This window comes from Drosophila pseudoobscura, chromosome 4, assembly GCF_009870125.1.
Source record: "Drosophila pseudoobscura strain MV-25-SWS-2005 chromosome 4, UCI_Dpse_MV25, whole genome shotgun sequence".
Taxonomy (NCBI): domain Eukaryota; kingdom Metazoa; phylum Arthropoda; class Insecta; order Diptera; family Drosophilidae; genus Drosophila; species Drosophila pseudoobscura.
This window is the reverse complement of record NC_046681.1, coordinates 3,852,964-3,880,962: the sequence shown is the minus strand read 5'-3', so window position 1 is coordinate 3,880,962 and position 27,999 is coordinate 3,852,964. Positions and strand designations below refer to the sequence as shown.

The following is a 27,999-nucleotide window of genomic DNA, read 5'->3' as shown; positions in this document are numbered from 1 at the left end:
GCGTCAGTGAAACTGATCATTTTCATAACTTAATCGGTTCGTTTGACTCGACTGTTGCATCTGTGCAGCACTCGTGATTGTCATTACTGTCGCTGTCATCGGTGACAGCTTTCCATAGTCCTTGTCGCACTCACTTATCAGCTTTTGGCCACGCACGTACCCCGATAGTGGTTTCCCCCTCTCGTTCTTCACACGTCTGACAGTGCTTGTTTTCAATGATGCTGCAATTTTCTCTACTGCCACCGCTGATCAGTGGAAAATTCTGGAAACATTTCCAGATTAAATGAATGCGATTGTCCGTGAATTGTGCCTCGTCACGATAACATGACCAGGACTACCCCGATATTTCCAACCGGATCGTCTCATTGCTAACAGACTTTTTCACGATAATACGGGATATGGGTAAGATTTTAAGACAATGGAAAACAACAGTCGCCGAATCAAAACAAAACTTCCACGACGTGAGAGATTAGTTTAAATGGGTCTCTGATTGGTCCCGTCATTTGATTTTTGATTTCAGACTCGTAACTGATAATCCCTAGATCAAGTAAACAAAACGGAGTGCATTTCTTTGAATATATTTAACGATGTGTTTAAGAAGGGATGAAAAACAATGTATGCACGTATAGTATAGCCTTAAATTTTATAAGAAATCTCTGTCGACATGACCATTTTTTCTGACCTCGCCTGTAAAATCAGTACGCGGGCTGCCTAACTTTTTGTGAGACCAGTGTACGTCCATGAGTCTAGGAGAATTACCCTACGCAATCTTCTTCGTACGTAACCACATTTTTGACCTCGCCTGTGAAACCAATACACTGCCTTCCCAACTTTATTGGCGGCCAGTGTAGGTAAATCACTAAACGCCGCCCGAATGATGTTGATAGTCACAAAAAATTAAGTTGTTGCTGTTGTTGTTGGTACGTCGTCATCATCATGCACATGCTATTTTCATACAACCAAACTTATGTATGTATGTATATATTTACGTGTATGAACGAGTCGTCAGACAGCATACTTACGGTTACATATGTTTTCATGCACGCGAGAGAAACGTACGTATCTATGTTTGTAAATATGTATGTACATATGTGTGTTGCTTGTACCTGTACATATTTAAATATCGTTTCCCTCTGGCCTCCGCTGTTGACGTTGGTGCTGCTGCTGCTGCCTATTACATTTCATTTTCATACCATTTCTGGTTTTGGCTTTCGCTCTGCCAGCGTCACTGCCTTTTTTCTGTTATTGCTCATTACAGACAAGATTACATATGTACATCTGTAGATGTAGATGTCTACATGTTACATACTCGTACGTACGAACGTTTGTACATACAAACATATGTACGTACAAATTTGTGAGAACGTCGCAGTCGCGTCGTCTGTTACCGTTTTTAGCTTTCATGGGGTAACATTAACATCCGTCGCACACTCCACCCGTCTCCACATATACACACACACACACACTCCGCTGCCGCTGCTTCTGCTTCTGCCGCTGCCTATGTCGATGACTCTACGTTTTTCTGCCAGCCTCTGCTAATCATTCCTGCTCGCCTGCTCACTGCTTATGTTTATTTGTATATATCGAGCACACAAACGCACTCGGCGACTCATATGCAAAGCCCCCGCTCTTCGCGTACATACAACGATACGACTATACGACGATACTACAATACCCTCCCGAGTATCCGTCACAGCCAGCATTTGAACATCTGTGTCTGTATTTATGCAGATAGCTGTAACATACCCAACACATGTTAGCGCACAGAGGAGTATTTATGTATGAATGTAGCTTTAAAGGTGGAAAGGTTGAAGAACGACAAACCAGTGGAAGGGATGAATAAGGCGCTGATGACCTTGAAGGATATATGTATGTTATAGAGAGGGAATATTAATAAAGGATCACATTCCTTCCTGCAATAATACAAAATCACCTTCATGCCAGCATGATCTTCTTAAATCTATATATTAACTAATAGCTTGGAATAATCTGAAACCTGATAAATGTTTATTGAAAAATCAAAGAAGAATGTTTCCACATTTGATTTTGATTCACGATGATAGGATATCGATGAGAAGATCCCTGTGGAACAATGTGACTCGGTAGATAGGGACAGTCAAACATAATTGCTCAGTTGGCTTTATGTAGGTTATTACGATGACTCAGATAATAGTCCCCGTATAGATAGTCACACGCTTATCTTATAAAAGACCAGTAAAACTGGGAAATATTATCACTAACAACACTCAACTTTAGCTAAACACGACTTGAGTTGAATGGCACATTTGGAGACATAAGTTGTACAAATTTCCCCTTCCTGATGGATAAAATGGAAAACCTTTTATGAAAGATAAAAACTGATTTTATATCTTGTAATCCCGAGCCTTATATCAACTTAGAATTATTATACACATCATTCAGTTCTAACGTTTGCTTTGACACTTTAGGTCTTGAATTACTGATTCGTTCTATTTTAGTGCATATTGCATCAATTGTATATTTTCTGAAAGTTTTCAGAGAGTAAATGATTTTAGTTTCCAGTCTAGATTCCAGATACCAGTCTAGTTACAAGACAACAAAATTGAAAACTTTTTTTTAGGTGGAAATTAAATAAATATTTAATGAATTAGGGGTTTTTTTTTATTTTATGGATTTTATGGAGTTGTGATAAATCGAGTTCATAAAAAAGGTGTAACAGAATAAAATGAAAAATATTGATCCGATCATTTCGAAATGAGTTCCTCAACAACCTCAAGACCTTACTCTCCTCACGCTCGGCTTCGAAAAGATTCAATCGAATTGGAAAGGTCTCCACTCTCCAACGGCCGTATCGGTACATTTCCAATGCTGTGGCGCGACTCCATGGTACTGAACGCTGCCGATAAGGGCTGCGAAAATAATATGAATAATAATAAGAGACCGACAGTCAGTTATCGTACGACAGAAGCCTACATATAGGCAGACCCGAAGAGCCTGATGCACAGCGGCAGCAACTGCATCGGCTCGGCGGACTTCACTTTAATCGGAAAGACTGGCTGCGTTTAGTGCACTCGGAGCGACGTACCGTACATGCGTACAATCTTCCACGCCCAAAAAGATGCTGGTCCAACTGCTGACCCTCGGCCTGGGGCTGATGCTGCTGCTGGCGGAAGAGCAGCTGCAGGTATTGGCCCTGACCATCACCAACGGGCATTGCCAGAAGAACATCAGCGTCAAGTACCAGGTGCCGGTGACCAGGACACGCATGCCCGCCAACGCCAGCGCGGAGTCGCACGCGGAGCAGTACGTGGTCTACGAGGAGCGGATCCGCTGGGACAACGTGCAGGTGTGCTGCCCCGGGTATCGCGCCATTTTGTTTGGCTTCTGCGAGCCCATCTGCCTAGAGGCCTGCCCCGCCTACAGCTACTGCGTGGAGCCCAACAAGTGTCACTGCATGCGTGGTTACGAGCACTCCCACCACCCGAACAAGCAGCACCAGCTCATCTGCCGCCCCATCTGCCAGGGGGGCTGTCCGGAGCACAGCCACTGCGTGGCGCACAACGAGTGCGAGTGCCGGGCCGGCTACAAGGACGTGAGCAGGTGGTTCAGCCTCAGCCTCATCTGCGAGCGGGTCCAGTGCGGACAGGAGCAGCGCTATGACCCCGCCCGTCACACCTGCGTCAAGATCGAGATGAGCATGGAGGAGCTAATGCAGCGCGTGGCCGAGCGCCTAGCCCAGGGCCTAGAGTCGACCACCCAGTCAGATGGAGAGGACAACAGTGAGCCTTAGTTTGGTTGCTCCATGCTCTCAATGAGAGTAAGACGCTGCCTGAAGCAAATCAAGTAACATACGAAAATGACAATCTTGAAAACAGTACCATAAAATGTGATGGAAATCGATTGTAAATTTTCTAAATCTACGAATAAACATAACTATTCGGTTTCGACTCTTTTTATAGAGATTACGAGATTGAACCTATGTATAGTCTAACCGACATGCAGATGTAATATGAAAATGTTGAATAAAATGCAGATACATTTTGGTTTATTTGTCATTCCATCTTCTAGAGAAGGGAGAGCACTACAAGCAGAGGTACAACTTGCAACTTGAACACGCACAAATATACTGCCTCATCCTCATTGCCTTATGTACAGTTTTAAACACTACTTCGTTCACGGCCATCCAATAAACTTATACATTACTTTGTACACTTAAACATGGAACAATAAAACCATGGATGACAATCGAACAACGGAGAAATCTTATTCCCAAATGTGAAGACAGACTTGTCGAAAAAGCTCGTCAGCTTCCATTACTTTGGTGACCAACGTGCGGGTTTCATTTCCATGTTGTGTTCTGTATATTTTGAACTGTCGCTCTCTTCTCTGTTCTGCATTATGTTTGAAATTGTCATTCCTGCTGCTTGTTCCTCAGCTTTGGCACCTTATCCATCCTTTAAGTGCGATATGCTGATTGCCAAAGCAAGAGTTACGTACATATTTATATAAATTTATTTTGGCACTTCAGACAATAATCAATTCATTGCGTTTCAGTTGGTAAAACAAGTTAGCATATACAAATTTAAAACTTAGGTACTAAATAGAAGATCTGTGGATCCAGTTGGCGGAAGTTGGGCTAGAGCCCAGGACAGCAGGCATACGAGTAGTGGTCCCAACTGCATTCTTCTAGAGCGCGTGTGTAGGTTAAGTATAATATCCAATAGTTAACATCAGCCTATATCCTATCTATATAAAGTGGCACTCTGTTGGCTTGAAAGTCCGTTAAATTCAATTTCACATTAAAGCTCAGGTTCCGCTCTTTCATAGCTCTCTTTTTCTTTGTTTTTTAGTGTGTTCCTTGGGATTGGGATTAATGGTCTATGCATAGAGTTTCTCGATCTCATCGGCATACATCTTGGACACCACGTTGCGCTTGACCTTCAGTGTGGGTCCCAGCTCGCCGGTGGGTATGGAGAAGTCATGCGGTAAAATGCTGAATTTCTGGACCTTTTGGGCATTGGAGATGGAGACTTTGTTGGCTCGCTTGATGCCATCCTCGATGGACTTCCACACCTTGGGGCAGGGACCGGCCTTGAGGATGTCCGAGACTGTTTTGTGCTCCACTCCCAGCGACTTCACCCACACAGAAGACTCGTGGCTCAACTCGTCCAAAGGTTCGCCAGAGTCCTTGTCCATTTCGGTCTGAAGGAAAGAAGGAGTTAGTATGCAGTACATTCAGCAAATTCTTAGGATGAACCCACCTTAATAGTGACCAGAACTGTCAGATACTTGCGCTGCTCTCCCACCAGGAAGGCATTGGAGATGCCATCAAGCTCCTTCTTGATCATATTCTCGATGTGAACGGGCGGAATGTTCTCGCCGCCAGCCGTAATGATGATCTCCTTAGAGCGGCCAGTTAAGCTGACGTAGCCCCTATCGTCAACAAAGCCCAAATCTCCAGAGTGCAGCCAGCAGTCATCGTCCAGCGATTCCTCAGTTTTCTCCTTGTTGTCAATGTATCCCATGAACACGTGGCGTCCGCGGATGCACAGCTCGCCATGGCCGTTGCTGTCCTTGTTGATGAACTTCGACTCGCAGCCGGGCAGGGTCTTGCCAATGGAGTTCAGCGAGAGCGAGTCGGGAAGGCAAATGGTGTGGCAACCGGCTGTCTCCGACATGCCAAAGGCATCAAGGATCTTCAGATCCAGACTGAGGAAGTACTTCTTCGTCTCCGGCGACATGGGGGCCGCTGCACTGACCAGGGTAATCACCCGATCGAAACCCAGGGCCTGCTTCACCTTGGACATAATGAGCGACTTGGCAATCTTGTAGCGGAAGCCTCCGGAGCTCTTACTGCAAGAACGTTGGACAAAACTTTAATTAGTATTGTTTGCTGATGAGTTTTTCGAGGCTGCCACCAATACAACAGGGAGCTAAGAGGGGTCTTCATACTCCTACAGTCGGCTTTTGAATTTTTAATAGAAGCCTGCTCCTCTTTATAGACAGAAAAACTATTAGGAAAATATATATTTAAGCTGTTGCTTAGAAAGCCTTCATTCTCGTTGCGGATGTTCCTTTGCTCTTAAAGGGCAGGGATGATGGGTTTTCTAATGCTCCAATCACTGCTCAAGTATTTTCAGGTGGAAGCTTCTCACGATGGCCGAAATATCTGCTGGTGGCTGGTTGCCGGCTCTGTCCCCGCTTTCGAGGACGTGCCCGCATGGCATGTCCTGGCGATTGCCGGCAGCAGGAGGGAGCCGTGCCCGCGTGCTGCACGAGACGTATGAGTAATGTTGTTGTCAGTGATTCTCGCTTAAACCAGTGCACGGCCCAGGCACAGAGCGTTGGCGCTCGGCTTGCATAATTTAGCAGAACCGAAACACGTCTTCCCGGGCAGCCAGGACACTCTGCTCCTCGGCCCTTGAGCTGGCTGGCCAGGAGGCTGGGGCATGAAAAATGCAGGCATGGAATGGAGTTTATAAGTGGAGGATAGGAAAGGGTCGGGTCGGCGCTGCAGCCACTTTAACTGTGCATCCTTTTTGCATTATGGGCACACAAAGCAGAAGTTGAAGTATTTGGTGGCCGCCGTTTCGTCCGGTTTGGGGAATACTTACCCTTGACTCGCCATGTAGTGCTTCAGAGTGATGCCCTTGGCCCAGCCGGCGATCATCTTCTTGAAGCTACCGCTGGAGCTGGCCACGGCCACCATGCGCTCCTGGAACTTCTCGTAGACGCGCGGAACGCCCATGAACCGCGTGGGCCTTGCATCCTGCAGCGTCTTTACCAGAGTGCCCTTCAGCGCGTCCTTGTCGGCGAACCAAATGCAGCCGGCGATCGAGGCGCACGTGTAGATGTCCACCGTCTGGGCGGCCACGTGGGAGAGGGGCAGATAGGAGACAATCGACTCCGAGCCGGCCACAACGCGCTCCATCGACTTGGCGATGCCCCGGGTGTCGAAGCTGATGTTGTCGTGGGATAGCATCACGCCTTTGGGCATGCCGACGGTGCCGGAAGTGTACACCAGACAGCAGCACTCGTTGATCGCAATGTTCTCCAAGCGGGTCTTGTACTGATCCTCCACGTCGCTCACGTTCATCGACTCAATTTCCGACCACTGGAACGAGAGGAGGGGAGAGCTGTTAATTAAATCGAATTACAGTAGGTATAGTAAGCCCCACTCACCCGATAGTAGCCATCCTCCTTCTTGAGGTACGGCGCGTAGGGCTCCTGGATCTGTATGGCCGCCTTGAGGTGGGGCAACTTATCCCGGATGGAGTGAATCTTGTCCATCTGCTTGGAATCGTCAACGACCACGATCTGGGCCTGGGAGTTCTCCAGCACGTGGAGCACTGCGTCGGCGGAGTTCGTGGTGTAGATGCCGGCGATGATGCCACGGGCGTGGATGGCGCCCATCGCCGAGTAGAACCACTCGGCGCAGTTGAAGGCCAGCACTCCCACCGAGTGGTGCTCCTCCAGGCCGATCTTAATGAACGCCTTGGCCACCTGGTGCACCTTCTCCTCATATTGTCTGGGTGGGGGATGGCGTGGCGTGGTAATGCAATTAGCGGAGGTAAGTAAATTGCAAAAATTCGGAATCGGATTAGCCAGCCAGCGTCCTCCGTACTGTACTCACTTGTAGGTGACTGTCTGATAGCCAGTCTTTCCGGTCTTGGTACGCAGGGCGGGGTAGTCGGGGAAGTTGTTGACCGTACGCTTGAGCAGGCCGGGAATGGAGATGGGCTCCTCGGCGCCAATTCCCTCCTTCTGCATGCGTATCTTCACGGCATCCTTCGGATTGGTGGTGCGATAGACCTCCGCCTGCCTCAGGCGATTGGGGCCGGGACGATTAAAGAGCGCTTCGTTGGCGGACATGACGTTGGCGGTCTGAAATCGAGTTTGAGTTAAGCAAAAGCGAGATTAGTTTTTCACTTTCACCTGCGCGGCTAATTTAGTTTTAAGCAAATTGACTTGCAGGTGGGTGGAAATAGAGCGGCGGCTCGAGAAATCATACGATCTATGACTAAAGTGCGAATGTACACAGGTTCTTGGTTCTTGCCTTTTCTTCCATCCCCGATAAGACCACCACTCGAGCTGTTCTTTGGGTTGGCCAATGTCAAGGCTTCCGTTTCATATGAAGCCTCTTATCATTCGCTCGAATAATATGACTTAACACCTGATTATGGGGTGGTACTCATATCAAAACTTTAACGTGTCATACATATGTATATTTATGTACATATTTGAATGTTAAAACTGGTATTGTGGATTGACTAGGAGTTACTGCTCGATAAAGGAATACTCGTATTAAATATCAAAGGAAACGCTTTCGCACAATCGCTTCAATCTTACAGAATTTCGGCTATTATGCACACCACTTATCTCGTTGAGAGTTATCAAATCGGAATATGGTGGCACGAAGGCATTGGCCCCGACAGTGGTAAGTTTTTTTCAATGGGTTTTATTTGGCCCGGTACAAAGGCCAAGACTCGTAATTGGTGGTATCTGCAAAGCATACCAAAACCACCTACAAGTCTATTTCCAGGTTTTGTTTTTCCTTTATTAATCAATAAATGTTGGCCAGTTAGCGGTGCATACGAAAAACTAAGGGGAGATAAGACCCAAAATAAATAACAAGCTAATGAAGAATTCAGTCCAGAATGAAACAGCTAAAACAGCTGACTCGGCAATCAGGAGAGTCCAAAGGGTCAGCGCATTCATAGGCATAGACATAGTATGAATACATACATATGTATGTATGAATTTCCGATGAGTGAAAACCCCATTATTATTGGCTATATTTTATATGTAAGGTTTTTACCGAGTTCCGCCTGCGATTATTTAAGATTGATTGGCGGGCTTCGAAGTACACATTCCACACATTGAATGATTGGCAGTTGAAATTGTTGCAAGTTAAATGCCCCAAAGGCACCCTACTATCAGGCTAATGGAAGTGTCTCTTCTGTTTTTGGCCCATATGATGGAAAACCTGCTTAGGTTAGGTGCTCCGTGCCCTGAGATTATGGCAGTTGACTCGCAAATCATAAAAATGAATAGTAATGAAAGTGGCACGCGGGCAAGGCATGTTTGTTTGTCGGTACATAAGAAATAATACATATTTTATAGAACATTTTGAGCCGCAGCCTACAGCAACTGTAAGAACTACAAATACGAGTATGTAGGGGAAACCGGCTTTCCGATAAGGGGAACGTCGAAACCTTTGTCGCCAGGCGATTGTTATGTGCGAATGTTTGAGACTCAAGCAGAATTACGCATTTGTGATCGAGAATGTTTCCCGCAGCGAGTGTTTCGCCGGGGAGAGCGACAAATGTAAGAGAAGAGCAAGAAGCTGCGTATGAAAACAAAACTGATAATAGGCCAGCATCTAAAAATATTTGGCAACTATTCCGTTCTTCGATTCCCACCACCAATGACAACGCACAACCCGAAGACATTCCGAAAGCGTGGAACGAGAATGAGAGGTAGGCGCAAAGAGCAACAACAAGATGTTCTGGCCGTGGTGGTACGTAGGATACCCTCTACTGCGATTTACATCCCAATAGAAGCGAGAAAAACAATGAGACAATGAGACGAATATTGCCAATCGGTATTGACGATATGTATTAATGTTTTATATATTCTATTTATAGTCAGCCACTAATCTAAATATACCCTTGTGCAAAAGGAATAAATGTAGGGTATCCGAAACTAGAGACCAAGGAAAGAGTTCCGTCGTCTGATGTAAAGGAGGCTCGATCAAAGCAATGGGCCGAAAGAGAGGGCGAGCGAAGTGGGGAATGGAGGATATGGACGATTTCGGAGAGCGATCTTCTCCGAGGTGACAATGAACTCTCGCCAGCAGTGCACTGACCCACTAAGCAGAATTAGACGAAACAAATGTTGGCAAGGCTACGATGGAGGCAAATCAAACAAACACCACGGATCGGATCTCTCGCACGTGTTACGAGGAAGTCACGCACTCAAATTCAATATTTCATTCGCTTTTGAGTTGCTAAACTTACATAATTCACTTTTGTGGTTTTTTGGAGTTGATAATATTGATTCTTTCGGAATTCTCGAAGCACGCAAAAACGCTTTCGATTCTCACACTCTTTTTTGAGACGCGACAGACAGCACACACGACCGCAGACAGCGAAGGCAAAGCGAGAAATGAACGCCGTTCAGGATCTGATGCTATAGAAAAGTTGCCGCTTCTGGTTCAACGTCGACGCCGATGTTAGAGAGTCAATGTCGACGTCGATGTCGATATGGGGGCTGCTACCTGCTCGCGCTGGGTCGCTCTTATCAGCTCTGGCTGAAACTCGATCCCCGCGCTCGCTCGCACCCATGCGTCGGATTAGAACCCAAGCGATGTTACGCACGCTCCGCTACAACAAAATATTTGCTCTTTGCATGACACTGAAATAACTGTATGGGCTCTTATCAGTGGGAGCCGTGAGGAGGGGATCGGTACCGGCATTATTTGTGGCAGTGCCTTCTATTGGGATTGGGTCGGGCGTCCTGAAACGGATGCGGGAGTGCAGTGAGGGGAAGTGGCAGTAAAAAGTATTATCGCATCAATGCAATGGACGGGGATTCCATATTCATATTTTCTGTATATATGTATGTATATACAAGCACATACATATGTACATATGTATGTATGTATGTATGTACGAGTATTTATAAGGATTGTTGTTAAATTTGTTCTTAAATACATATAAATGATATTAATATCGAATGATATTTTTGCTACAACATATTCTATTTTATTTTGGAAAAAACTAAAATTTTGACTGATATAGATGAAATAGATATGTACATATGCTCTTTATACACATATGTATGTAAGATATACTGAAATTAATCTTTGTATTTGTATATGGGGATTTTCTGAAAAGAATCTTCAAAAATTTGAAGTAGAATCAGATAATAATTCAGGGCAAAGTCTCAGTACTCCAAGGAACTCCAAGGACCTAGGGATGTTTAAGGTGTGCATCAAGCGGACACAAAAATCAAAATAAATATGCACCATTGTTCATGTTCCAAAGGCAGGAAAAGATTGAATCTGATTAGCATCTGAATCATTAGAAAAATCAGTTTAATTTTGCAACGAATATACTGATAACGTCTCAAACTACAAGCTTCTATGGTGAGTTCTAGTGCGATTTCGATCTGGTGAATGCACTCGTTTGATCAAGCGTTTCGATTGTTACTCACAGCCGAGACCTCGAGACAAACTATATTATCAGCTAAAACAAATGCTGATTAACACTTACCGCTGCGACCATTTTTAATTTGTATAATTAATTACGCGGGATATGCGGGATTAGCTTGAGATCCTTTGGAGGACTACCACTCAAAGATTCACTGTCAAAAGTTAAATATTACTCCGAGCAAGTATACGAACAAAAGGCGTCTGATTAAATATTCATCCAAGCCCAGCGTTATAGGTGGAGTAAAAAGAGATAAACGACATTCCGGGAAGCACAAATCAATAAAAATAAATATGATTTATTTATGGAAATTAATTAAATTAAAACAGCAAATAAGAAAAGTTGTTCAGGACACCTGGTGGTCGAAAAGTAAGCAGAATTTCTATGAACCATGGAATGATAATAGCCCTATGATTCACAAATACTATCCAAATATTATGGAAATATTTTGGCGATTGATAAGCCCTATCATCACCTTAAAGTAGACAAAAATGTTGGCTATTCTCCAGTCGATTTGCACTGTTGCCAATCGTTTATTTCTTATTATTTCTTAGTCTGGTTAGCAGTTTTGGGCTGTTTCGCCGCTTATCTAAGTACAAGTTGCCAACACTTTATGATCTGATAAACATCGAACACTTGACCACAAGGCCAATAAAAATGCTTACTGTATATAGTTCGGCAATTTCTTTTAAAATTTATGCCGCAGATGTATGAACACAGTTCCGCATGTCCATGGGTTCAACTGCGATTCAAGAATGTGTTCGGGCCCGTGCCCGCCATGGAATACAGCGATTATCCCATTCGATTGGCGGCAGCGTATCTTCGAAGGTCCGATTAGATAAGATAGTCCATGTTTCGAATAAATCACAATTTGCCATGATCTCTGCGATTAAAATGTCCATAGCTGTTCCGATTATCTGCACACAAATCAATTCCAGCTAATCGCAAAATGCAGTTCCAAATAATACATATAATCCCAGTCGATTAACGGGAGCGTACTCCCATAGATTATCTGAAAAATTGACTCTTGAGTGCAGCCTTATCTGTAAACATGCTCCCGCAATGGGCCGTAATTGCTTGGGCGATAGTATTTATGAATTATTTTTAAAACATTCCCAAAACGAACGTTGGGAATAATGATGTGAATTCCTGTATGTGGTCGCTGCTACATATTTTCTCTTATCAGCCAGCTAAAGCGTGTCCACAGATTCCCGTGTTACCGAGATCAGGCTTTCACCTATTGGTCAACCTACTTCCAGATTCCATTCCGAATCGCGCAGTGCTTAGTCGCATCCCCTCCCCTGGTGATTGAAAAAAATGCTGGCTCGTTTATAAATACGCAAAAAGAGATAAGCGGAAACACAGTTAAAATTTTAAAAGCCTGCATTCTACTACGTCGTAATAGCAATATTCACCCAGCCTCCAATTAAGAAAAGTTAGTCATAGTATAAGTAGGATTATTCTAGTTAAAATAAGTCTATGAATTAGCAAAAGACGAATACATTTCATTCAGACTGTAAAAGCTATTCACAAATTCCGAAGCGAAGATTGCAACCACCTGAAAGCTTTCCAAGGAAATCCAAAAGCTTTTGCTGCTCGACATGTAAATGACACAAGAAGATGTAGAATTACTGTATCGTGGATCTATCTACATGCTCGAATCTGAATCCAAAGCCACAGATTCGAGCTCCGCAAATGGACAAATGCAATTCGCCTGCAAATGTTTTTCATATTGTCAGCAGACAGGAATCGAACATAAAGCGAGCATCTATCATTGCATTGTCTGTTGGATTTTACTCCAATTTATATGACACCATTACCCTGCTGGGATGCTCTGATTTCGATGCCATGTTAATGAGATTGTCATCGTCAAAGTTGGCATCGAATTACGTTCGCCTGAGCTGCAAAAAGTTCCACTTATTTGCCACCACCCGACCCGACCCCCGCTAAACGCATGCAAATGATGTGATAATAATGTCTGTAGGAGAATGAGTATATACATATATATGTATGTACAAACATATATGTACATGGGTACGTAAGTATGTACGTATAATTGTATACTTGTATCCCACCGGTAAGTATAAAAATAAACGATTAAACCCATCTAAACTGGAGGTAAGCAAAGCAATGAACGTGTCCTGGCATTCCAACAAGTCTCCCTGGGTCGGGGGAGGACAACGAGGGGGCAAGGATAACAAGTGTTTGGCTAATTAGCTCAGTTTAATTGTGCGACACAAACACAAAGTGAGAGACACAGTCGGACGAATGAAAGTGAGCAGAGCTGCATTTAATTGACACGTCACGCCCCCAGAGAGCCAAACAAAGAATCTCCAAAGAAATCCCAGAAGAATGGGCCAGGGCTAATATTTGGCTATTCGAATGCAGTGCAGTCATTGCGTTGATAATGGCAGCTGAAATGGCAGTGCTTATGGGGATGGCTTGGCCGGAATGAAGAGTACTTAAATCTCGCGAAAAATTCAGAAACTTTTGCATGTTTCGTAGATTTTATAAACTGCGAGTAGATATGCAATATATATATATTTTTTTGTTTGTAATGTAATAGAAAATTTGTATAATATACAATAATAATTAAACTCAGATTAAAGATAGGTAATGCTCATAAATAGAACAATTCTTAATGGTTTTTTTTTATTATTATTAGCTTATTCTCACAAAATAAGTGCTACATTTTATGATATATTAAATTAATTGTATTGAATACCATTTAGATAAAGATTGATTTAATTTAAATTCCATATTGAATAAATAGTAATCAAAATATTCCAACAGTTTCTGAAATGTACCAAAGAAAACGCACGCACACTGGAGAGCATGCACACATACATATGTAGATACATATTTATTGTTAATCGTTCTATTTTTAGCCCGAACGAGCACGCCTTTCTCTTTGGCTTTCTCACGCACACACACACCGACAAGCTGTCTTTTGGGCCATTTTCTGGGCGCCACTCAACTGGTTCTATGGTGTAATGGTTAGCACTTTGGACTCTGAATCCAGCGATCCGAGTTCAAATCTCGGTAGAACCTGATGTCGATGCAAACTTTTTAGTTTTTCTTTTTTTTTTGCTTTCTGTTTACCCTGATGTTATTTCTCACTCTCACCAAAGAATTTCTCCTGCGCAATTATATAGTTGGAGCGCCTCTGTTGCCGAAAGGGCAGTTATCCTTTTGTATTATCCTTCCAATCAGCCAGCCCTTGGCTACAGATTGCTACTCGACTCGACTCGTATTGTTGTGTTTGGCTCTTTCAATTTCCTTTTTCAATTTTCCAGCACGGCTCGGCTTTCATTCAACGCAAAATCCAGCAAACAAACACAGATACAGACGGACAGGAAGACAGATAGACAGACAGACAGCTGCATTTGCATATGTATGAGAGGAGCGTCTGATTTCAGTTTGAGCCACAGTTTCAGTTATTTCCTACAACTTTAACTGCAGAAAATAGTTTTGGGTCTCCAATAAAACGGCGGCATTGGCCATAAAAAGCAGCAACTCATTTCGCGCTGAAAGATACGAAATGCACCAAAGCCAAACAATTGGAAACTCTGTGCTTTTTCATTAGCCACTTTGGCTGGAAACTTTGCCCCGCAACATTGTTTTGATTAATTCGTCCGCTTAAAGTTTTTGCAAACATCAGAGCCATCTCTTGGATACATGGACGCATAGACGAGCAGTGGCAGCGGCGGGAGAGTCCATCTGCCAGATACAAGCAGGCAAGTCGACTATGGCCGACACTAATCTGACCGTTATGAGTGTTTAACCAGAAGGCAGTCGCCAGTCGCCAGTAAGCCAGCCCGACAAATGCGTATCTGTGGGATGCAGTTGGGGAGATTTGGATAGCTTTGGGGCGATTAATGTGCACGAGGAGATAGTCGATTTTCGTAGGGAGTTGATATATTTAGAGAGGGATATACGGACTAATAGATACAAGCATGGGTTGGAACTGGTTGGTACATATAAGGGACACTGAAGACAATTTGGGACACCTTAAGCTGCGACCAATTTAATTGAACCTTTTATCATTTCACCCCCTCAATCGACCTTTGGCCTTGGGCTCCATCAAAACAGAACCCCTACAAGCAATCAAGGCATCGTCGAGCAATATGAATGGGCGGACGTCCTCGTCACGAGCTAATAATAGAACAGGCGACGCAATTCCGCAACGGGCTGCTACAATCAATAATCGATATTTGACAAATTGAGCAGCAATTGCAACATGCCTGGCTTTAATTTCAGTCCTCGAGTGTCGCAACGTCAGAAGCTAATTAATTGGATTTGTTAAACTTGAGAAGTGGCCCCTCGGACACTGTCCGGTCCGGCTCCGTGAACAGCAGCCACTTGACCAGCAGCCATCACTGCTCTCCGCCTGACCCCTCCAGCCATGGGTTCTCTTGTCAAATTTCAATAATTTAGCACTAGAACTGTCCCAGACAGACAGTGGCTGTCAACGATAAGCCAGACGACGACGACAACCAACAAAGACGAACATTTCCCAACAAATTTTCTTAACCCCTTGGCCGGCCACAGCACCAACAACTGAAGCGGACTTGTTCTGCCAGATATCGTTGCTCACGATGGGAGCTGGAGGGGGGCTCGGGAGCTCGGGGGCTCGGGGGATGGGTGCTGGGTACTGGTGCTAGGTGGAAAACTGCTGGAGTAAAACTAAACGAGATTCGTCTCGTGGCGTTTATTTAATGCGCTCCGTTGGTTTGCTCCCATAAAAATTCCCCCGAAAATGTTGTTGATTGCACTTAATGTGGCGAGGTGGGACTGTTATGGCCCTCCGCCTTCTCCTTCCCCTTCTCCCCATGAGGAGGATTATGCAATGAAAACGCACATTCGCGGTCCCCATTAAAGCCAGGATAGGTCGAGCATCACATGGATTATTAAATTTAATCGCTAATGTCTCAGCGCGACAGTTGCACATAATGTTCGAACGGATTTACGAGTACGAAGGCGGGGGCTAATCGGCGGGGGCTAATCGGCGGGGGAATGAGATTGATTCTCCAGTTTACGGAGTTTTATGGGACCTGGAATGGGGAGTCCTCTTAGCACAAAATGCAGTAAGACGCACCAGTCTTCAAAGCGGGACCTTCGTTCTGTTAGGTTAAGGTTGGAGCCGTGGAAGTTATCCTGTTCTATATACACCACGAACCATTTCGGGCTTTTCAATAAACAAATTTAATAGTTGTAGAGCAAAAAGGTTATTAAAGGCAAGCCTTTGTTCTTGCACTTCTTAAACTGCTGCTAAATTCTGTAAGGAATTATTGAATATATAATGAAATATATAGCAGACCCTTATGGAAGTCGAATGAAACAAAAGATTTGTCAAACATTTGAAGACTGCGGAAGTGTTATCCCCTAATACCACTGTATATGTATTCTATTAGTTCTTAAGCCCACTGTGTGTATGTAAATTTACTCTCCTTGCAAAGAGCGCGTAGAATAACAAAGAGGAAAAACAAGGAATAAAATCGAGAGCGAGATTAGTTTTTCCAGGCTACAATATTTTAAAATAAAATGTAAATAACTAATTTTTCCAAGTTATCCAATCAAGTAGCTCTTGTTTGATCTGTTACAAATTACTTGTGTCAGAATTTCAGTAATTCAGTAATCGAAACAATCAAAATAGCAAATCAAAAATCAAAAGCAAATATACCCACAAAATTGAGAATGAAGAATCCCCTGTATTTCCTTTTCTGGCTCATTGTCTTGCTCTGGCTGTCGTTCTTTGTGGCCTTTTTCGGGGCCTTCTTCTATATCTGGTCTTATATGTTCTCTCAATGCAGTGACTGCTGCGAAGTGAGTACATCCAGGCACAGGCACAGCCACAGCTGCAGTCTTGCTATAACCAGAAAATTCAACTTCACAATCCATTCCAGGGTATTGCTGAATTTTTCCTGAAGTGCGTCCAGTTTCCCGGATACTGTGCTGCAGGTATGATGCAGTGCAAGAAACCGTGCTAGAATCGACGAAGATGGCAAGGGGCGGCCACCCGCCACCCGCCACCCTTTATGCAGCACAGTGTCGACACTATCCATACACATTTTGTTGCTATGCAGATTCCATGTTTTACTATCGGTTTGTATTTGGTTGTTGTTCTCCTCTTCAATCCTCCCTCGAATCATTCGTTCTCGTCTACTACTTAGATACCGCCAGAAGATCTTCCTCTGCGTCAGAACTTCCTTCAACTGCAAAACCACCACGGACATCATGAACGGATTATATCAGGCCAACAGTTCACTTACTTTACTGTCGGTTTGTATTTGGTTTTTGTTCTTCTCTTCAATCCTCCTCCGTATAGTCTATTACTTAGATACTGCCAGAAGATCTTCCTCTTCGTATACTTCCTTCATTTATAACACCACCTCCGACATCGAAAACAGATTACTTCAGAATAATATTTACTAGAAGATCGCTGGAGTACGACTTGGGCCGCTTGTTGAGCAGGCCAAGGTAGCGACAACAAATTATTGGTGGACATATTACTACATATGTATATTAAATAATAAACCTAAACATATTTCCCCACTAATGAGTGTTTCTTGTGGTTATTTTGTGGCACATCACAAGTGCTCAGCTGTTTTTACGTATGATAAGCACAGGGCCTGGTGGTGGCAATAAGTGAATATGCGATCAATATAAATACCATTCAATGACAAATACTCTTGGTTTACAATGAGTGCAACAGTGCACAAAATTAGGAGGATTCCAGGGCTGACAGGCAGAAGAGGACAGCAGAATTGCTAAATTGTTTCAATGAGCAGCTCTTCAATGTTACTGATTTTAGAAAATATTTTTGGCTCACAAAACGTACGACGAGCTGTACTGTCATCATTTGTACTGTCAAATCTGCCAGATTCCGGACTACAATCCCTTCGAGTAAATTGGCTTCATAGACTTCTCTTTTGCTTGCATATTTCACATTTTAAGATTGAGCTTGTATCCGTCTTGTAAAATAAATTCAAACATGCGAATCCAGTGGTGTAGAGGACTTAATCCGAAAAGGAGTAATCGCTGTTCAATTTCTTACCCTGTATGGCCTTGCTGGTGTTGCCTGCGATGGAACCCACCCGTCCATATCTTCAAGGCATCGCACCTGCCAGCATGCAGCTCCTGGGCCTGGGCACACTCCTTAGCTCTAGGGTTTGATAGTAGTTTTTTATTTCGGAAAAGCAATTCTTTTGAGCCATACGCCATGACCAACTACAATCATTGATATTGTAGCATGTACTATCCCCTAATAACACTGTACATATGTACAGGTACCACTGTACATATACTATTAGTTCTCAAGACTGCTGTAATTGCTTCTTAAGCCCACTGCGCAGAACTCTCAGTACCTACACATATGTCAATATACTCTCCTTGCAGAGAGCGTATAGAATAAGATTTAGTTTAGTTATGGATCGAGCGACGTACTCAAGTCCCAGACTAGAAGCAGTATATTTTAAAATATAACAGACAGGCTCCGTTTTTCATTATTTTTTGCGGATTACGTTTTCAGCCAAAACGTTTCGTTTTCGTTTTAAGGTTCTCCAGTTTTCACATATTTTTGCTGTTTGCACCAAAACGAAAATTGTTTTCTATTTTTTTCCTTTTTCATTCAAGGTTCGTTTCGTTGTATAAAATGCCGTTTACTTTTCAATTCGTCAACGGAAATGTTTTCTTTTTGCAAACGAATAAATCTTGCGGAATGTGAAAGCGGTAGCCCCAATAAATGTGTATTCAAAAGTAAATCGGAAAACTTTTGTTATTGCGAAAAACGGAGCCTGGTTGAATATGCATATCGTAGTAATTTTATTTTATGCTGACTATTGGGGATCGCAGCGGCTAATTTGTGATTTTGGTCCACTGCTCCTTCACCCAGAAAACTCACTCGCGGAGTGCCTTTTTTCAAAGTATTCTGATATCGATCACCAGTGTCACTGTTACGGGAGGATTGGCGTTAGTTGATTATGAAAAAAAAGCTCTAGGGTCCATGAGCTGGATGCTTACTCACGTGGCACTTGTGCGGAGAGCTGCCTATAGTGAACAAGTTTAGACTTCGGATGCTATCTCTCGTCACTAGCCCCCAATGGTGGTGTAGAGGAGACATTACTGTCCACACTCGTTTGCTTCATGTTCATTTGGGGGTATGGGATCCATGTCTAAACAATAAACATGCCGCAGAAAGCAGCAGCCAGCTTTCTATCCCACGCCCCTCGGCATGTCTCTGCATGTCCTACCGCACATCGACCTACTTAGGAACCTTGGCATATTGATGGCCAGGAAAAATATCCAAGAGAGCAGCATTTAGCTCCCATTCGTTATGTCTGTGCGACAGCTGACTGAGGACTATGCAGGGACTGCGAAGGCAGGAAGGAAGAATGGGGCTTGGGTAGCCGAGAGCTGTAACCAAAGACGACGACCACGATGAGCATGGCGCACACAGAATTGCATGTCGAGTGCTGCATAAAACTCGAATTACAGCAAATTTGTGGATATCGTTGGCCAACGAAAAAGGTCTTAACACGAGGCGGAGGGGAGCTCGGGTCAGAGCGGTGGCGGGGAATGGGGACCGCAAAGAATCGACTTTCAAATGGATTCCGCTTTTATTTGACAAATACTTTATGATCTTGCAGCAACAGCAACAATAGAGCGAAACATATATTGCTTCAGCGGAAATAAATTTGAAGAGTTGCAATGCAAAAGTCAGTTTTTGACGATGCTAATGAACCATTAGGAAATTGTTAGATACCCAAGCTAATTGATAATTAATATTCAGGGGTTTGATTTAACCTACATGATTCCCACATGTCTAATATATGAAATACATGGATGTATTAGTAGATTGATATTATCCAAAGCACTGCGATGTTGCTGTTAACAATTTTAGCTCCTCAGGGGGCCTTTCATCTTGAATGTACTTGGATCTTATTCAATTCTTATGCCAAAGTATGTCTTAAGTAAAACTTGAAAACTGTTGTTGTTTATCTAAAGTGTGCGCCCTCCTGGAAAAAACCGCACTGTGTCCCCCCATCAGTCACATCCTGCTGGCCAGTGAACTTATTGCTCCTCGCACACTCACATTCTTCGCTGTTTTTGCTCTCGAGTATAAGATAAACAAGCTGAATTGCCAGGGACAATTAAAAGCAGTAAAGTGATACAGAGGACGAGTCCTGTCACAGCATTTTTGACGCTTTAATTGCCCCCGGAATGCGGAGGAAGAGCGACACGACACAAGGACACCACTCCGCCGAGTGTCAGTGAGCACCATGGCACATGCTCTCCGGCGCCGCCGCCTCCACCGCCTCCGCCGCCTCCACCGCCTCCGCCGTGCATCAAATGACAGTGTCCACATAATTTGCGGCTTCTCGCGTGACTTTAATTGCATTTTGCAGTTTTCGACAAAACTTAATTTAAACAATTACAGGGTCAGGCGCAGTCCCTAGCGAGGGTCGGATCGGGCAGGGAGGGTAGTGCATTCGCAGACGCCATAAAATGCAAATTCCTGTTGATCCTGTTTGCCAATGCCAATGCATGCGCCCGGTCCCTGCCATTTAGCCGGGTTAACTGGGGATGCTGCCTGCCTGGTGGCACGGTGGCACGGTCCTGGGCTGCCTTGTCATGTCTGATTCTGCTCTGGACCAGTTTCTGCCATCCCCAAGCAGCGTTCCTGGCGCACTTTGGCACAAACCAATCTAAGGATATTGTCATGCTGCCAGTCCCAGTCCCGGGCCCCCCCAGGGGCTCTGGATGGGCTTGGGCGCCAGCATCCCGGCCTGGTCCACTGAGCCGCAGCACAAATATTTGATTTTAAATTCTTGTTCCTAACTTACTCAACAGTTGTGTGCACTGCAAATTTTTAAAACAATAAAAGATACACCCAATGAAAAGAAAGATTTGATTACAGATCGAGTAAACTTTGTCTATCGGTCCTCCCTATCCAAAGCTGATCTCCGGTCTTCTGTAGAAGTTTATTTCAGTCCACTTTCTCCCAGTGTACGAGTATCTGGTAAATTGCAGCAGCTTAGCTTACCAACTGCACTGAAACTGGCTCGACGTAATCCCCGAGTATTTTCGCGCTGGCACTGCACCTTTGACCCCCATATCGATACCCGACCGCACCCCTGCCGAGCAACTCATCAAACTGTCATTACTTTTACCCTTAGCAGATCCGACAAGGGCAGCTGCGATGTTGTCACCAGTTGCCACTCCTCTCGCTCTGCGCCAGGCGAACGGGATTAGATAAATATGCAAATAAACTGCATGTCAGTCAGCAGCAGCCCCCACGCTGTCCCCCATACTCGCATTAGGTACAGGACATGTTTTGCACACATAAAGTGCGATTAGCTGTGAGCTTCGCATGTTGAGGCATAGCTGAGATTCGGTATCTTGCAGATACATAAATCACACAAAGAAGTGTAAGCTCATTACCACAGACCACGGTTCATTGACCGACACACGCGCCGTGGCCCTCAAAACTTTCGACTAGTTCCATTTCACCCTTTTCCCAAAAAGTAGCCCAAAAAATAGGCAGCAGAAAACAATTTTTATCGGCTCCACGCACGTCAGGGTTCCGGGTTCCGGGTTCCGGGTTCCGGGTTCGGGGTTGCGGGCTCCACCCACTCCACCCCCGCCCCCATTCGGGCTGTTATATACGAGGCTGCTTCTCTAAATCTATATCTCCATTGGTTTTTTGTTTGCTCTGCCTTTGTGGTATATTTATTTATTTTTTAATTTACTTCTCCTTTGTGTTTGCGTTTTCGTTGGCTCTGGCCTGGACTCGCTGTTAGGGACGAGTCCCATAATTCAAAATGGAAATAAATGGGAACAATCTCAGTTGGACATATATCTGAGCGCTGTACATGTACGAGTAGATTGCTTGTGGCTGCAAAAATTGTTGGACACCACTAAAATGTATATTTATTATTTACGGAGAGGTGGGTGGAGCCTTTTCAGCTAAATGGAACAGTCCTATTTCTAAGGATTTGTGTGCTCATGATTATCTCTATCTTGACATAATTGGACATATGGGGGATGGCATTAAGATTTCTGTTAGATACTATATGGAAAATGTGTACAAATTTGATTGTGGAAGTACATTTTTCGAAATCTAAGCATCTTCATCTTCGAATTCAAATGTTAGTTAGGGTGTAAATCAATCAATACAGCTAGCAGAAAAGCATCCTATAGACAGTGACAGTACAAGGACATGTTCCGTTCCGACCTCGCCCATTTCAATAATTATTGATCGCTTACAAATATTAAAAAATTATGTTGATCCCTCAGGTATGTATGTATTTGCATTCATCAGAGATCTAGCAGTTTTCAGGATTTCCTTTTCCTATTCGGATTTTTGCTTTTCATTCCCTTTAAAGACCTGATTCGCTCTTTCTCCCTCTCAGTGTCAGCCCTCAAAAACAAGATATATGTATGTGTATTTACCCAACTCATATTGAAGTTAACTGAAAGTTGTTATCTGCTAAGAACTATTCCCATCACCATAAAATCCAATCGTTTGAATGCCCTTCGACCTGGCACATTCCGTTCCGCAATGCCTTCTACTTTTTTTGGCGCTTGCTCGGAGTGCGTGCTTCGTGCGTTGTTGTCCTTGAGGAGGCTCAACTTAAGGCAAGTCAAGCCGAACAAAATCTGCCAAATCATAGGCCATTTCAATTTAAATGTCCCCAAAAACATCTACTCCCCCAGCACGACCGAAACCAACACCAACACTGGCCAGCAGCACCTTCTCCATTATCCTCCTGCCTTTTCCGTTTCCTTTTGGGAGTGGGGAATTCCATGCTTAATGTGCTTCCTGTTGACGATGCCGTACGTATCGTGGACGTGGACCTTGCTTGTGGACACTCTTTCCCACAAATTCACTGCGTGTAGGACTTTCTCTGGTCTTGTGTTTGTCCGGTTGTCTTCGAGTGACATGTCAAACACGCAACTGAGGCGATTTAGGGGTTTTCCGACTTTGCAGTGTCCTCTTCTCTGGCTTTTTCCATCAAAGCAAATATTGATTATTATTATTGCTGCTGCTGCTGCTGTTGTTGGTGGTTGGATGTTGGTCAGGGCTTTCCGCGGATTTGCTGTAGAGCTTAGACTTCTGGCCCATTGGTCATTGACCCTGTTCAAAAGGCCAGCCCATGACACTGCTTCCCAAATGAGGCGGCAATTTTTCCTCCCTTTGTGGCTTCTTCTACTTAGACGCTAATTTGTTGATAAATTGCCACAGCTCAAAAAATGACAACACTGTCTCCTCCAAAGGTTAAACATTCCGGCTAACAAGACGAGGGCTCTTGACCCAGCCCATCACATCCATTTGGCAAGGTTTTATGATTGTATTAAATTTGTCATACTGATAATCTCTGAAAAAGTTAATTAATTTCAATAGGACTGTAGATAGCCGCAAAACGGAATCAGATTGGGAGTGTCACACATTCGTTTCAAGAGAAAAGAGAAAATTCTGGCACAAATTCGGGCTGGCATGTTTATTAGATGATGCGGAGATTGCCCAGTCTGTGTTCCAAAAAATTGAGGAAAGAAAAAGGAATTAAAGAAATTAAACTAAAGTTACATTTTTGGCAAAGAAGAACTTTCCAGAATGCATCAACTCCATTTACTTCTCTTTTCATTGAGCTCTTCCTCCATCTCACTGGCATTCTCCCTATAACCATACAAATTTCCATGCAGAAAATATCGAACGAATATTTATTCATATGCATTCAGTTACAAGCACTTAAAAGTGGCTCCAACAGAAATTGCAGCATTCATTTTTTATGAAAACTGCTCTTTGTTTTTTCTGAATTGCTCTTTCGGGTTCATTTTTTCCAAAACTTTTTCTCGGACATTCCCCATATTTGTTTTGTGGACACGACACGACACGCTTCATAAAGAAAATCGCCACGATTTATCAATTGCCAAAAAGGAATGAAAGGAAAGTCCGAGCCGCGGAGCTGTTGACAGGCGACGGGCCTTGGCGGAATGTATTCTGTATGCAAATAAATGGGAACAGAGTCATGTAATTTTGGTCAAAGGTGACTGCAAAATGTTTTGGAATGCATAAATCACAAAAAGATAGGAAACTATTCTGGTAGGCCGCGAGTTTTCAGAATGCCAAACTGCCAGTAAACAAAGTCATTTCTTTCTTTTATAAAGACATACAACTATCTCAAAATTCTATTGGACTCTTGGACTGATTCTCTACCCTTTGAGAAATTGACGAGTCACATTAATTTTAATATTCGTTGAAAATTGATCATTCATTCATTTCATATTGTAATGCGAACTTTGGACGAGTATAAGCTTTATATACTTATACAGATAGACATACATAAAGTTTAAATATTCCTGCTTCAGCGTAAATTAAGGTAATCTTTATATTTTTAATCATGAGTCAGTGCCGCTTTGAAAACGGCACCAAGCGGCAACGCGGCAAGGGCCGCGGCTCTACTTTTATGCCCGCTACTCAGCTTATGATTTATATTATATTATTATTATGTATTATATATATTAAACGAATTTATACGTGCACGCCGGTAGGAAGAGTCGAAATTTTGAAATACACTGGTACAGTGGGATACAAAATTTGGTTGCTCTAGCTCCTATAGTCTGAGATCGAGGCGCTCATTAAAACGGACACATAGACATGGCTATATCAACTAGGTTATTGATGCTGATCAAGAATATATATACTTTATGGGATTGGAAACGCTTCCTTCCGTGTGTTACACCGGAACTAGGGAGTCTAGAAAAAAGAGTCATATCAGACAGTAATCTATAAGAAATGAGTCTGAGTGGTAGTGAAGGAGACATCCCCATTCTGTACACCAGTTTACACTTTATTTACAAAGTTTTTGGGGAGAGCTGTAAAACTGGATGTTAATTGACCCCAATGTAAGGCTTTAAGGCGACATACATATATCAACCCATAAGGTATAGACTGGACGAAACTAAAGCCATTTGCCTATATAATGCAGGACAACTCATCGCGGGCTTGGCTCTGCTAGTCGTGATGCTATTCCATCTGCGATTTATCTATACGATTTGCATTTATTTAAGCTCAAAATAAAATTTGATCGATATTTGGTGTCTCGTAGCTTTGAAATTAAGGTTTTTTTTTTTGTAATTTGGCACCTTTTCCCTGACCTGAAAACACTTTTAAGCCATGAAACTTACTTGGTCTTGGAAAATTTATCATAATTTCCAAGACAGAAGAGTTATTTATCACCCCTAAGATTTTCTTTGGGCCAATAAAATGTTGATGAATTATTGCTAAAGTGTGCGTGGCTCTGCGTTTGACAGTGCTTCCACTGCTAATGAATAGTTTATTATCCTCCATGAATGGTGGAGTGGAGATTCATGAAAAAACTCACAATGAGTGGCGTTCCCTTGAGGTTATTTGTCAAGCCATGGGTGGTAGGGGTGTGGGTCTGGGGTGGTTTGCTATATTATATAATTTTCACAGTTTATCGGCTACCATATTAATATGCAATTGAGTTCAATCAGGCCGACAACTCGGTTGCCCAAAGAATTGCATAATTGTGAGGAAAACTCTGCACAGTTTGGACTGAAGTACTTTAATCAACAAAAAGTGCCCAAGGAATATATCCTTACAAGGTCATTACACACACAAATACACTTGCGCACCCTCTTGCCCTCGCCCATCTGATTTAGTATGTGTAAATATTTTGCTCTCCAAAGGCCCCCTTCAGCATGAAAGGCTCTTTGCTGTAGTTATCGTCGTTATCCTGTTTGTGTGCATGGTCAGGAGGACTCTTGTTACAAGGACAGCCGGCAGCAGAGCTTTCTTCTCCGCGCTGCTCCTAATGTCCCGGATCCTGTACTTGCACTCTCACTTGCACTCGCTCCGCTCTCACACTCTCAAACACCCACACACTCAATCTCATACGCCATTTGCTGCAACTTCCGCTTCCGCTCGGGTTGGTCGAGTTCAATGGGGAGCAGCAGGGACTCGGACTGCGGCACTCAGCAGGGCGGGCTCTTGAAAATTTACGAGTCCTTTGGTCCTCTGTTGCATTCCTCAAATTACCGACACGCATATTTTATATTGGGCCTGCATTACGGTCCAGATCGCTCGCCCGCCCTCAACGAGGGGGATATCTATGGCGCGCCCTTCCTCCCCTGCTATCGCGTGCACTTTGTGGCGCTTTTAATTAACGGAAATTTATGCATAATGCTCTCGACCGCCATGCCTTTTGGTATACCCTCCCCCCCATTCACGGCTGGAAGTTATGGGCCGTCAGCGAAATGCGAGAATTTGCAAATGATAGGATAGGATAGGGTGCATCCAGCTCTGCTCTGTTGAAAAAAATTAATATAGAGAAGATTTATGCTAAGGCAGTGCCAATATCGAGCATGTTCAAATGAATGAATGAATGAATGACCAATAATTACCTAAAAATACTAAATAATTAAATGACATCATATGCTAATTGAGATGAATGTCCCCGCACACTGTTCTGTTTCGATAATTACACAACAACAAAACAACAACAAAACGCTCTCAGCAAATCTCGTATTTTGTGTTTCAATTTTCCATGCTCCGACCACAAAACAAAACAATCGACATTGAATTCCGAACATTTCAAACTAAATGCTTTTCAATTAACAAGAGACAGTTTTTTGACTTTTTGACAATTTACACATCTTTTTTTTCATTCTGCGGCGGGAGGGCAGGGCAGTAAACTTTTCGTGACCTCTGGCATGACATAACGAAATGAGGCGGAAATTCTAGGAAATATGTCCAGCGGCTGGCAACAACAACTACTTAGACCTAGAAATAAATTACCAAACAATCACACAATTTTATATTTTTCACATAAGCCGCTTTAAAATGACTAAAAATAAAAGAAACTTTTGCCCTGTTTTTTCCAGGCCCATAAAAACTTTTCCTTGCAGCCAGCAGCAGATGTAGTAAATGTTGCGAAAAGCGGGAAGGGGCAGAGTCGAGGACTCCAGAGGTCCAGGAGCTGTGGAAGCAACAGGTGTTTATGGCCACTCAATGAATGCCGGCGTAAATCTTGCATTAAGCATTTCCCCTCGTCCCACGCCCCTCCACACCCCACACCCCTGCTTTGGCAACATTCCCGAGCAGTAGCCGGCGTGGAAGAGCCAGAACCAGGAGCAGCAGCAACACCATTATCAGTAGTCGTGCCAGACCGGGAAACATACGTATTCAATGGTGTGGTAGCAGTGCGCCGTCTCAGCAACATGTTTCTGGGAGGCTTGAATTTTCGGGATACTTCTTGGAAATTTATTGGGGATTAGCTGATGGTAAAGCTTAGACTTAAATGAAATATTTGGAAATATTGAATAAGATATACACATTTCTTGTAGATTATTTGAGCTTATTTACAGTACAGTACGGAAGATTACCTCCGATTTAGAGGCGTGGTATTGGGCTACGAAAAGATAACCATTAATGAGGCCAAGATCTTCTAGATTTGAAGATATATTGTCGGCCAGACTTTGGGCTCTATTCTATAATATGTATTTTAAAAATGTTCTTCTTTGTAGTTATTTGTGCATTCTAGATAAAGAGTTATGATTGGCTGTAACCTTGAAAAATGCACTGACACACGCATATCCCCTTGCATTCGCTGGGAAAACCTTTGGAAACCCCAAGTCAGTCGAAAGCCAGAGGAGGGGAAGCCCACAGTGCGACCACAAGCACTGCGATTGGCAACAGTACTCTCGTGCCTCGTGTGGCTGGCAACAAGCGTCCGATGTTGCTGCTGCTCGGCTGCCGCTGTCTGGTGTCTGGTGTCTGGAG

At 43.6% G+C, this 27,999-nt stretch overlaps 3 protein-coding genes, 1 long non-coding RNA gene and 1 other non-coding gene across 6 annotated transcripts; 3 read left to right on the top strand and 2 right to left on the bottom strand.

The window, feature by feature from the left end:
* Nucleotides 1-2,976: 2,976 nt before the first annotated feature.
* On the top strand, nt 2,977-4,027 carry NimC3 (Nimrod C3). The gene has a single exon (XM_001356179.4). It carries the CDS (start codon nt 3,098-3,100, stop codon nt 3,767-3,769), a length of 672 nt encoding a protein of 223 aa, XP_001356215.3. The 5' UTR covers nt 2,977-3,097; the 3' UTR covers nt 3,770-4,027.
* Nucleotides 4,028-4,468: 441 nt separating this feature from the next.
* Nucleotides 4,469-10,174, bottom strand: bgm (acyl-CoA synthetase bubblegum family member 1). The gene is made up of 6 exons (XM_001356182.4): nt 9,999-10,174; nt 7,613-7,863; nt 7,162-7,507; nt 6,594-7,093; nt 5,241-5,832; nt 4,469-5,181 (listed from the first exon to the last, which is right to left on the bottom strand). Exons 2-6 carry the CDS (start codon nt 7,849-7,851, stop codon nt 4,858-4,860), a joined length of 2,001 nt encoding a protein of 666 aa, XP_001356218.2. The 5' UTR covers nt 7,852-7,863; nt 9,999-10,174; the 3' UTR covers nt 4,469-4,857.
* A 3,997-nt stretch (nt 10,175-14,171) lies between these two features.
* Nucleotides 14,172-14,243, top strand: TRNAQ-CUG (transfer RNA glutamine (anticodon CUG)). Its single transcript has one exon. It is a non-coding gene; the product is annotated as a tRNA-Gln (tRNA).
* A 2,568-nt stretch (nt 14,244-16,811) lies between these two features.
* On the top strand, nt 16,812-17,751 carry LOC26532522 (uncharacterized). 2 transcript variants are annotated; one of them, XM_033380545.1, is made up of 4 exons: nt 16,812-17,018; nt 17,099-17,297; nt 17,366-17,474; nt 17,533-17,751. In XM_033380545.1, the coding sequence occupies exons 2-4, from the start codon at nt 17,194-17,196 to the stop codon at nt 17,674-17,676; spliced, it is 357 nt and encodes a 118-aa protein (XP_033236436.1). In that variant the 5' UTR covers nt 16,812-17,018; nt 17,099-17,193; the 3' UTR covers nt 17,677-17,751. The 2 variants fall into 2 exon arrangements, 1 of the variants encoding a protein (XP_033236436.1); XR_001451441.2 differs by having other exon boundaries at nt 16,814-17,018; nt 17,521-17,751.
* Nucleotides 17,695-18,430, bottom strand: LOC117184147 (uncharacterized). The gene is made up of 3 exons (XR_004469385.1): nt 18,250-18,430; nt 17,883-18,166; nt 17,695-17,824 (listed from the first exon to the last, which is right to left on the bottom strand). It is a non-coding gene; the product is annotated as an uncharacterized lncRNA (long non-coding RNA).
* Nucleotides 18,431-27,999: the final 9,569 nt, after the last annotated feature.